Below are 11,652 nucleotides of genomic sequence, written 5' to 3' on the forward strand. Positions count from 1 at the left end.
GCAGTTTGGGTTGTGATGAGACCCATTCTGCCCTGGAGTGCACATGTCCTGGAGGAAGCAGAAATTCAGAAGTGAGGTGACTTCCCACAGTATCCATAGTGGACATCCGTTTCTATAATTCATCCCTCTTGTACTAAAAGCACCCAAATTTTCCTCTTGGAAACCATACATCTCCTACTCCCGGTCCCTGAAGTTGAATTGTCCCAACTCCATCCTCAGCCCCAAGGATGGACATGAAAATATGCCTGGCTAATCTGGGCATGTCTTTCTCCTGGCACCAGATATTGGATCAGGGATGGGCACATAACCAATCAGAGACAGTCCTAGGATTTTGACTAAGACTCACCATAGAAAGGCATTTTCTCTTTTCGGCTGAAATTAGAAGCATGAAGCCCGCTGGATGGCCATCTGGCCAGCCTGGGGTAAAGCCTGCCTGAGAATGGGGCCACCACAGCAGAAAGCAGATGCAGGAGATGGAGAAGGAGCTCTGAATCATTGCCGGAGTCCCTGGACTGAGCAAGACCTACAGCTAGTGCTCCTCCTGGCATTCCAGTTACATGAGTCAGTAAATTCCTATTTGTGCCATGACAATGCACTTTGGGTCTTGTGTCCTTTGCATCTGGGAGAATCTTGATGACATAGTTTATCACCACCTCTACCTCCTTCTCTTAAGTTGGACTTGCCATTGATTCTGGGTTCTGTAAGCATCTTCCCCATAGCAACCCTAGTAGCCCTGCCACCCAAGCTAACAGAAGATGTGCTAATTAGGTCACTACTCTTGGGTTCTCCACCGGCCAGTAGGAGATCCAGTGGCCCCTTTATGTCTCTCATTGAACCACAGGCCAACAAGGTCATTAGGCAGTATCTATCATAGACTCAGGTGACATGGATGCCCTGACCTCAGAGAGAAGTGAAAAGCCCCCACCCTCACATCCCAACCACCCAGATTCATTCACGCAGGGTGGTGTGTGGGGTGGGGAAGGAGCTCTGGAGTGAGGCATTGAGCCCTTTGGCTCTATCCTGAGACCACCCTGGGGTACACCCAAGGTCTTTCTTCTCCCCCTTGCATTGGCCCCTGTGTGGCCCACTGTGTCTGATACCAGAGGGGTGTCTTGGCAGATGATTCTAATAATAACTGTCCTCCTCCAAGAACCGCTGGACCAGATGCTGTGCAGCCCCATCTGCCTTCCAGCTTCAACATTGTGGGATCACAGAATTCTCAGTAATATCATCTCCAGGTCAAAAGGATTGAGGCAGCCTAGTGCAATGGAAGGGACGCTGGTTTAAGTGCCAAATCCTACTCTCACTTTGTGGCTTCAGTGCCCCCATCTATACCCTGGGGATAACATCTCGACCATCTAGCAGGGGTGCCTCCTCCAAACCGAAGTGTTAGGGTTACTCTCAAGTTCACCCTCCACAAAAAGCAGCACTCTCTGCAGTGGTGACGGTGCCATCGCTGGGCTAAAGCTGGAGGTGGGGCGGGGCAGGAATCACCTCTAGCACCAGCAAGCGGGGACCCCCCTGCTTCAGGGGGTTGCACACAGGTCGGTCAAGTGTCCTGGACATCTGTCTATTTTCTGGCCTCATCTCAGAACTTAAAGCTGCAGAATACATTGGCCTTCAAAACAATGACTCCAGCGATCCTGAGAACCCCCTGGTGGAGTGCTTTCTGGGGTGTCCCAGTCCTTGGAGCTCCGAGGAGACAATGTGGGCCGCTGGCAGCCTTGGCCTGGCCTCTGCTCATTAGCTGGCCGACCCTGGGCAAGCTGCCTGCTATCTGGGCTCCTCTCCCTTTCTCTACAGTGAGGCACCTCCACCATATCAACAGGGATCTTGTCATTATCCCCTGAGGCCAGTGGCTCTCCCCACTTCCCATCTCAGCAGGTGGCATCACTACTCACCCAGCACCCAAGCTACACACCTGACTGCCATCCTTGCTCCTCCCTCCTCCACCTGCAGCCCGTCAGGTGGATTCCACCTCCCGAACACCTCCAGAGCCACCCCATTCTCTTCATCCCACTGCTGTTCCCCAGCCCAGGTCACCTAGGCAACTCCAAGGTGTCATCTCCAGCCCGCTGCCCCCAGCCTTGCCCCTCTGATTCAGTCCCACTCTGCCAGAGGGAGCCCTTCCAAACATAGTACCCTCCTATTCCAACTCCCACCGTGGTACCCACTCTCCCCACAGTGAAGCTCACTGCCTCCGTGGGCTACAGGGAAGGCCTGCTATGGTCTGGCCCCGCCTACCTTTCAGCCTTAACTCCCCATTGGCTGTCCCTCCTCCCTCTGCTCTCAGCTACCCTGGCCTCCACAGGAAATGCTCATTCCTGCGTTAGAGTCTCTGCTGAGACACTATGCTTCCCACCCCACCCTTTTCCCCACCAAGAACACCTTCTCTGATCCCCGGGAGGAGGAAGCCCCTCCTGTTATAGCTCGCAGTGTGAGACGCAATGCTTCCCACCCCACCCTTTCCCCCACCAAGAACACCTCTGATCACCGGGAGGAGGAAGCCCCTCCTGTTATAGCTCGCAGTGCTTTGCATGTCTCCATGGTAACCTCCCACTGGTCATGGCTGCTTCCAGGTCTGCAGTCCCCTCTGCACCTTGAGCCCTGAGAGACAGGGCCTTCTTCACAACAGAGTCCCAGCATCCTGGTAACCACTGCAATGGCAACACACCCCTGTCTTGGTGGCCATGCCCACACAAATCATTTCCGTTTCCAGTTCAAGAACAACCAGCAGCTATGTGTCCAGCAACTCTTGCATTTATTAGAACCTGCTTACCCAGCAATCCACAAAGGAGCTTACACAGGGGTGATATTTAGGACTCTTGTGACCTAATCCTGGGATTATCATGGGAGGCCTAGGCTGGTGGGAAGGGGCGGGGGCTCTAAAGACAGGGAAGGAGGAGCCAGCAGATGCTAAAGACACTTCCGTTTGGCAGGGAACTGTGCTGTGGGTTTGGAGGCCTCTCTCTTGGATGCTGGGGTGTGTTTGTGAGCATGCGTGTGTGTGTGTGTGCGCACGCGTGTGCATTCGTGTGCTTATGTGAGTGGTAAGGGGAGGCAGGAGAGCTGAGCAGTTGGCATCAGGGGTTCTTTTCCTTTTCTTTTAACCTTTCCTTCACTTTTTGAGGCTCAAATTGGATCAGTCGCAGAATTTCCTTATTGGCCAGGGTCCCCTCGATGAACTCTTCCTCTGTAAGTTTATCTGCGGATGGGAGAACAATACCATAGTCAGGACTGGCTGTTTCAAGCTGCCACAAGGCTGACACCCGCCAGCATGCCCTGTGCAGATGTATCCATCATGAAAACCTTGCGTCTTAGCGCCTCCAGGTACTCCCACCCCTGCCCCAGATACCCAACCTGCACCTCCCCCTGAACCAGCAAGGAGAGGGTTAATGGCTGGCACTACTGAGGGGTCCAGGGTGCACTTTAGTTACGCTTCTCTTCTGATTTGCAATGCCCTGCCTTGCTGGTTATTAAGTATCTTGAGTCTTACTCTAGGTCTGAGCCTCACGTTCTGGAAGAACTTTTGGGGCATGGAGCAGAGCAAACAGTTTCAGTTGAGAAGGAGGGAACAGCATCCACTCTAGAGAAGGGAGTGAAAGTTGAGGAGTCCCGGAGGGTGCCAGGGAGAGCCTGGCTTGTGAAGAGGTCTTTCTGACCCACCACCCCAGCACATGGGCAGCCCCTGATTCTCAGCTGACAGCTCCTCCACGACTCTTCCCTCTGCATCTCTGCATCTCCCATCCCCCTCCCCTGTGGGACCAGGAGAGCACCTCGCCCAGCCTCCGGGTTCAGTTCTGTCCCGTTCAATGCTCTCCACTAGCGGTTCCTCTGAGCCAGAGCCACCTTGCTTGGGGCTGAGGTCACTTCAGAGGGTGGAGGGCAGGGTGTGGCATAGAGGGAAGTGAGGTAAAGTCCCCGGTCCCTTGGTGTGCTGGGAAGACAGTCACATGTAGAAATAACTCTAAAAGGAGACGGTGCTCTTTCAGATCATGCTTATGCTCAGAGTTGCCTGCGCGTAGTTGGTGGCTGAACCGAATTGCACGCCCATTAGCTTATGTTCCAGGCCTTTTGAACACCCGTAATCTTAATCCTGGATTAGGACCCAGGCTGGTTCCCTGCAAGTCTAGGTGGGGAAATGTAAAGTCCTAGCTGCCCTGTCAGCCTCGAAAAGAGCTTGGAACCCCCACCATCAAAGCCGAGTTCGGGAGCCAGGCCTCCCATGTGGGCACGGGGAAGGACACACGCACCACCTGGCAGGAGGAATATGGCAGGGCTCCCCCCCCCCCCCCCAAAAAAAACACACCGCCACCTCCTGTGACGTCCACTTGGGTCAGCTTCTCCAGGACCCAAGTTAACTTTCTCAGGGAAACCGTAGAAATGAGATCTCGCTTATTTGGGACCCCAGGCTAATTCCGACGCAGACTCAGCTAAAGTTTGCTCTAACTCTTAGAAAGCGTTTTGGAAAACAAGCAAAGCAAACCCCAGTGTCTGGGAACTGACACCTTCTCAAACAGAAAGTGCTTGGAATTCCTCTAAACTTGGCGTCTGCGTACAAACGTCTAACGTGCTGTTGCCTTTACTTCTTCCTATTGCTTCAATGTGGCTGTTTTAACGAAAGCTGTTTTCTTCAGAAGCCCCCCACCCCTCGGAGCCTTCCTTCTCCCCATCAGGCAGCCAGGGGCCGTATAAGCCAGGGACGGGGCATCATTCCCAACGCAATGGCAGCTCCACGGGGAGCAGAGCTGGACCTGCGGCCTCTGTCCACTCCCCGAGGCCCCAGCCAGCCCTGCAGTGCATGGTGGGGCAACATGTCCCCATCCCCCTGGGCACTGGCGCTGGGAAGGCTACATGTTGGTGGGATCAGCCGGAAACAGCCGGGACTGTAAAGCGAAGGCCACGCGGGAGAAGGCATTCACCGTCATCTTTCTTTCCAAAGAAGCCCCAGATCTTGTCGGCTCGCTTCTCAGGGGTGTTCTCGTCATCTGGTAGGTGCTTGGCGTCCTCGGGATTGATCATCTTGAATATCGCCTGCACGGATGCAAGAGGAGAAGCAAGAGGAACGGCTGGTCAGAAGGAGCAGCCAAGGATGCAGCCCTGGGTTAGAGCGCAGGTCCCGGGCCCGGCCGTCCTGCCAATCAGAGCTCCTGGGCGGGCACCTGTGTTTCTGAGACCTTCAGCTGGATGGGGAGCCTGGGGGAGGGGTGAGGAAGGCTTTTGCTTCTTATTTGTCCCTTTCTGTACTGTAATGCAGACATATGACTTCCATTTTATTTTAAAAAAAATGGAAAAAGCTTCCTGGTGTCATCCCATGGCAGCCCGAGGCTGCAGTTTGGGAACCACTCCCTTGAATGTACTGCCTAGAAATTTTTGAAAATCTAACAGCTTCTCCCATGTGGTACCTGGTTGCCCAGCCGGGTGGCTAACATTTGCTGAGCACCTAACATGTGCCACTTTCCTGAGCATTTTACATGCAACCTTCCCAGCCTTGTGAGGTGTGCATTTATGGACCCCATTTACAGATGAAGAAACCGAGCCGATTAACTTGCTGAGTGTCACGCAGCTGGAAGCAGATGAGCAGAGCTTCTAGCCCAGGCGCTTCGGGTTTAGTTTGCATTGTGCCACTCGCCAGCTGATGCCTCGGAGAGCATTCCAATGGCTGGGGAGGGAGAGGGAGGCCTCAACAGGCTTCCCAAAGGCCTCCCCAGGGCTCAGGAAGCCCCTTCATTACCCTTCAGCGCAGGAAGGGACCCAGAGGAAGGTTGAGCTTTAGACTCTAGGAGCCTTCACTCCTCCCTCCACGCTCACTAACAAAGGAGCCGGATGTGTGCATGTGTGATGGGGGCAAAGCAGGAAGTGCCTCTGCCCCTGTGGTCAGGGAGAGGGACAGGTGGTCTCGAGGGGCCCATCCAGCTCTAGGTCACTAGGATTCCATCAGCTCAGTAACTCCAGGGCTGGCCAGGCCCAGACAGGACACTCGAGGTCATGGCCCCGAGCCTGTGCCAGCCTGTGCCCTCAGCCTGGGGGCAGGCTCGGGTGCAGGCAACATGTTGGGTGGCAGTAGCAAGGGCACCTTGGAGACCCGGAAGCACAGCCAGGCAGAGGCATTAATGCCTATAAATTAGCCTAGAGGGGAGGTGAACACGCTAAGAAGTGCCCTTATAGCACCCCCGCCCCCCCCTAAACAGGGAATCAAGCCAGCAGCAGGGGAAGCAGCCTCAGCTGGCAGGCGCCCAGCAGCCAGAGTGGAGGTGACTCTGTTGACTCGTCTCTCTATCCTGAGCCATGGGAACCAGGCTTGGTGGCTAAACGCTGGGAGTAACTGGCTGCCTGCCCCATCCTACTTCCAAATCCAAGGACAGACTATCTACAGTCAAGGCCTCAGTGAAAGAACCATCAGACGCTCACCCTGGGCCCTGGGAGGTTATATGGTTTTCCAAGGCCATGAAGCTAGTTGGTGGCATAGCTGGGACAAGAATCTGTAATTTCTGGCTTCAAGGCTAGTGACCCAGTGATCTGGTGAGTGCCAGAGCCTTGCACAGCCTCAGCCATGGATTCCCCTCCCCACCCTTTCTCCCTTCCCTCCCTTCCTCCCGCCCTTCCCCATTCCTCCTTCTTTTTCTCAAGAAGCACCAACTTATAGGCCTCTGCTGGGCCTGGCGTCCTTTAGGTGGTTCTGAGGATGTGGTCTCCATCCCATGCCATCTGCCAATTCAGAGAAGTTTGATCCGAAGGCCCTGCCCAGTGAGGTTCCCACACATGCCCGCCCTTGACCACAAGCTGCATGCTCAGCTATTGTACTCATGGTGTCACCTAATGAGGGAGGGAGAGCTGTGCAAATGAAAGCAGGGTTACAAATGCATCAAAAGTATATAAACCATGAAAACAGTCTCCCTCTTAACGGGAATGTCATTAGAAAAATATAGCAAGTGGCATGAGGTAGAGGGATAAAAAAGATCAGGTAAAAAGATACTAAATGAAGGTCAATACAAATAACATAATAGGAAAAATAGAAATATCCTAACTGTCCCAAATTTAGGAATGGTTAAATAATTTTATGACATTTCTATAGATGAAATTCTAAGCAGATATTAAATATGGCTTGGAAGAATGTATACTGTTATGAAAAACATTCATCATAAAATAGTAACTGAAAAAAGTATAAAAATCCTACATGAATATTTCATAGCTCTAAACTTAGTTTAAAATATATAGCTAAAATGTATATACCGATGCATTGACCGTTTTCTCTGGATGATGAAATTAAAGGTAATTTTAACTTTCTTTTGCTTATGTTTCTAAATTTTATGAATTACTTTTACATTAAATAAGACTATTTTCAAGACGCCTAAAATCGTCACAAGCGATTTTAGGCATCTTGTGCCTAAAAAGTGCTCCCAGGCTGGTTGGGACAGGGGTGGAGAATGGGTGTGACAGGCACTGGCCTCCCAGGGGCCTGAGCACGGGGATGAGAGAGCCGAGGGTCGGGTGAAGGGCCATGAAGACCAGCAGAACCGGAACCCAGGTCTCACTCCCTCCCCACCTCCTCCTATTGTGGATCTGAAACATGTCAGGGAATCTGACCATGCACAGTTGAAGGTGTTGAAGGATATTTTAATGAACAGAGGAAAGAAGGAAGGAGGGAGGAAGGAAGGAAGGGAAAAAAAAGGAAATCATAGGAAATAAACCAGATTCTTTTTTAGGAGGAAAACGATGCTATGGGGAAACGCCCAGCCTTCTGTTAATCTCAGTATATGAGAGACCCCTCACCACCTCTCAGCGCCATTGGGTCACAAAGCCAGGGCCCCTATGCCCCCTCCAGCCTCTCTCCCAGCTGCGCCCTGACCTGGGTGACCCCAGCCCTGCAAGAAGGGGGGGGCATGGAAACTGACCATGACGATCTCCAGCACTTCGCTCTTGCTGATGGCCCCGTTGCCGTCCACGTCGTAGAGCGAGAAGGCCCACTCGAGCTTCTGGCTGGGCCGGCCGGCCGTGGTCATGTGCAGGGCGACCACGTACTCCTTGAAGTCCAGGGTGCCGTCGCTGTTGGCGTCGAAGCTGCGGAACACGTGCTCGGCGTAGGCCTTGGGGTCGGCGTCGGGGAAGAACTTGGCGTAGATGCCCTGGAACTGCTGCCGCGTGATGCGGCCGCCTGGGCACTCCTTGAGGAAGGACTGGTACCAGGCGCACAGCTCCTCCTGCGTGAACTTGGTGCTCAGCTGCAGCTCCTCCAGGATCTCCTGGGACAGGGCCCCGCTCCTGCTGTTCCCCATGGGCGAGGTGGCTGGGCCGGCGCTGCTGCGTGGGTGCGTGGGTGGGTGGGAGGGAGCGGCGAGGTCTCAGGCTGCGGCTGGACACAGACCCACGGAGAGGCTGGCGGATTAGGAGGATTTGCGGCAGGTTCACCCCAGTACTTGGAGGGAGGAGGGGCCCAGACCTGGGAGGGGAGGCAGGCGAGCTCCCAGAACCCCCCTGAGATTAAAGTAAAGAGCTGACCGCAGGTGCTCAGTCCATTCTGGCCTCTGGGAGGACAGGGCGGGAGGTCAGACCCTTCAGGGCCCAAGCCTTGGGCCAAGGTCTTCCCTGCTGCCCCTGGCTCATCGCTCCCCACCCCCAACTCCAGCCTGTGCCCCGCCCTAACTCCCCTAACTCAGAGGGTCTCCTCTTCCACTGAGCCCTCCGGTGCAGGAGCCAAGCTCAGCAGACCGCCTGGGCTCAAATCCCAACTTGGCAATTTATTAGCTGTGTGACCTGAGGCAACGTTTTGGAACCTTTCTCTGCCTGAACGCTCTTCTCCTAGCCCTTCCCCTCCTATCTGACTTCCTGAACTGTCCCCTCAGCAAGGCCTATACTGCCCACTCTATTGCAATTACACAGCCCACCCCCACCCCTCAGCACCCCCAGACTGTTCATCCTGCTTTATTTTGCTCCCTCCCCCGCACACCTTCTGGCTTCCTCTTTACTTATCCCATGTGCTGTCTGTCTGTCCCCTCCCGGGAATGAAAGCTCCGTGGATGGAGGATCTGTCTGTCTGTTTCCCAGCTGCATCTTCATGGCCAGATCGGTGCGTGCCTGGCAGGTGGAGGCCTTCGGTGAGCATTCCTTCAGTGAACAGGCATGATCATAGATAACAGTGTCTATGTCATTGTTTGTGTGAGGCTGAAATGGGTGGATATGTGCAACATACTTAGAACAGAGCCCGGCACATGCTAAGTGCTAAATACATGTCAGTTTTTGTTATTATTCACCTACAACAGGGATTCAAAACTCAACTGCCTACGGGAGCCAGCAAGGGGAGGGAGGGAGTGAAACAACTGGATCAGGGAGGCAGTAGGGAGTGGTGAGGCCTGTGTCACACATGCAAGGGGTTGCCAGTGTTCAGCTCCATTTGAATGTGGTCATATGGGATTAGGGCCCAGTGATTATCCAAGAGAAACCCAGAAATCAGATTTTTAGATGCACTTTCCAAACTTTTAAATGTTGAGAGTCAAGTCAAACATTTTAAAAGCATGGTGTCAGCTCGCAGGTTGCCAGTTTGCCCCCAGCCTGATGCCTGGACAAGCAGACTCCACGTGCTTGGGGGGTGAGTGGATGGGTGCATGGGAGGTAGGGAGCTCTGCAAGGGAAGCCTTCACATCCCCGCGGTCGGCTCAGCCAGAAGCACCGGACACAGGCGGAGCCCGAGCGAGTATGTTTTGTACCTGACTTCTCATCACCCACAGGAGAGGTCGGCAGTGCCCTGGCTTGGCCGAGCATAATGTTGGAGGGGAGTGCGCCTGGAACCCCAAAATTGCCAAATTGGATGGGAGAGATGTCTCCTCTTTGCCCAGGGCTCATAACAACAAAGAATAAACCCCACAATCTCCAGGCGGTGAGTTAGGGTTTGCACCCTATCACAACAGGCTAAGGGCAGGGGTCAGCAGCCCTGCTGCTGGGAAGGCCACCTGCCAGGCCCACCTGCATGCTGCTTAGGAAGGACTGAGAAGTTCAGGCACCAGCAGTGCTGACCATCCCTCCTGCCCACGCACCCCCTGTGGCTCCAGAGTCTTCCTCAGGAGGCCTTCATGTTAGGTTTGTGTGTGGTTGTGTATGTGTGTACTCACTCCTTCCCCCCATTAGTGTGTGAGAGCACATTATTTCTTATTAGAGGCCTGGTGCATGAAATTCATGCATGGGGGGCGTCTCTCAGCCCGGCCTGCACCCTCTCCAATCCGAGACCTTTGGGGGATGTCTGACTGCTGGTTTAGGCCTGATTCCGCAGGGACCACTGGCTCCTCACCACTCACCTGCCTGCCTGCCTGCCTGCCTGATCGCCCCTAACTGCTCCTCTGCTGGCCTCATTGCCCCTAACTGCCTCTGCCTCAGCCCCCACCACTGCGGCTTTGTTCGGAAGGATGACCAGAAGATGTCCGGTCGACCAGGTCTAATTAGCGTATTACTTTTTTATTAGTATAGATTAGGAGCCCTTTCTCTTGGTCTAGATTTCACTATCCTGTAGCAAGGCATTTGTTCTCAAGAGCAGTTAGAAATTGGACAGTCATTGAACTAAAAAACAAACAAAACAAACCCAGGCCATGAAATGAGGCTGAGGCTTCACCCCTGACCTCGGAACCAGGTGTGAGAGGCGATGAGAAGTGCCTCCTGGTCCCAGGCTGTACACACCAAGCCTACAGGTGAGGCCAGGCCGGTGTTATAGGGAGAAACGGAGCTCCCAGGCGCACTCCGCCTGCCTGGGTCACAGGGCAGCTAAATGGCAACGCTGGAGGAAAGTCCAGGTTCGCAGGCTCCCATCCAGGGCTCTTCTTGAGACATTACCACGGCCCGAGCCGAGGGGGCAAGAAGCTCCATTTCTATAGGTGAGGAGCTGGGGTTGCCATGACAACAGAAGATGTGGACAAGGAAACGGGCCCCTGGGTTAACACAGAGGTAGCTGGAGCCACACCCCCTCTAGCCCCCGACCTCTCCGCCCTTTCCAAGGGCAAGGAGGAAGGAGCTGGAACCGTCCCTGGCACTGTTCACATTCTTCAGGTTGCTGTGCCCGGAGGGGAGGGACCGCTGGAGGGGACCACAGGCAGCTGTGTTGATGCTGCTGAGAGAGGGGTCATGACCTGGAGGTTTGTTTGAAAACCTGCATAAACATCTTCTATCAGAGGGAGAGTTTATGCTCCTCAGTCAAACAAGTTGTTGGAGATGATGTATTGTGAATGGATTTGTTAAGTCTGAGCTGGGACCATAAACTCTCCCCGAACCCCAAAGACCACTGGGGAGAAGGCTCGTCTCCAGTCAGTCTCGGTGTGTGTCTCCCCCGAGCCTGACCTTGACTGCAAGAAGCAGGCTCTTCCCAGAGGCTGGCCCTGTTCGCACCCCAAACCAGGAGCTGTCTTAGCCCCCAGCCCCCACCCGCATTCCTTCCCCTTCCCCTGCTCTGAGCTCAAAGACAAGATGACCTTCCCCCCGGCTTGTTTCATGCACGGTGTTCCCAGGACCTGGAACAGTTGTAGTAGGTGCTGAATAATTATGGCACGAAGTGAGGAAGGGATGGATGGATGAGATGAGAAACTATAGCCAGGAGCCCTTTGTGTCTGTAGGGATAAGTGACCAGGAGAGCGGACGAGGCTGGGGCCAGGTGTGTGGGTACGGCAGCATGCA

General features: G+C 54.1%; 1 protein-coding gene across 1 annotated transcript; it reads right to left on the bottom strand.

Moving 5' to 3' along the window:
* Nucleotides 1-2,740: 2,740 nt before the first annotated feature.
* Nucleotides 2,741-8,392, bottom strand: RCVRN (recoverin). The gene is made up of 3 exons (XM_005878804.2): nucleotides 7,896-8,392; nucleotides 4,923-5,034; nucleotides 2,741-3,205 (listed from the first exon to the last, which is right to left on the bottom strand). The coding sequence occupies exons 1-3, from the start codon at nucleotides 8,274-8,276 to the stop codon at nucleotides 3,084-3,086; spliced, it is 615 nt and encodes a 204-aa protein (XP_005878866.1). The 5' UTR covers nucleotides 8,277-8,392; the 3' UTR covers nucleotides 2,741-3,083.
* Between the last annotated feature and the right edge of the window lie 3,260 nt (nucleotides 8,393-11,652).

The sequence above is a fragment of the Myotis brandtii genome, unplaced genomic scaffold (genome assembly GCF_000412655.1).
Source record: "Myotis brandtii unplaced genomic scaffold, ASM41265v1 scaffold573, whole genome shotgun sequence".
NCBI classification, from domain to species: Eukaryota; Metazoa; Chordata; class Mammalia; order Chiroptera; family Vespertilionidae; genus Myotis; species Myotis brandtii.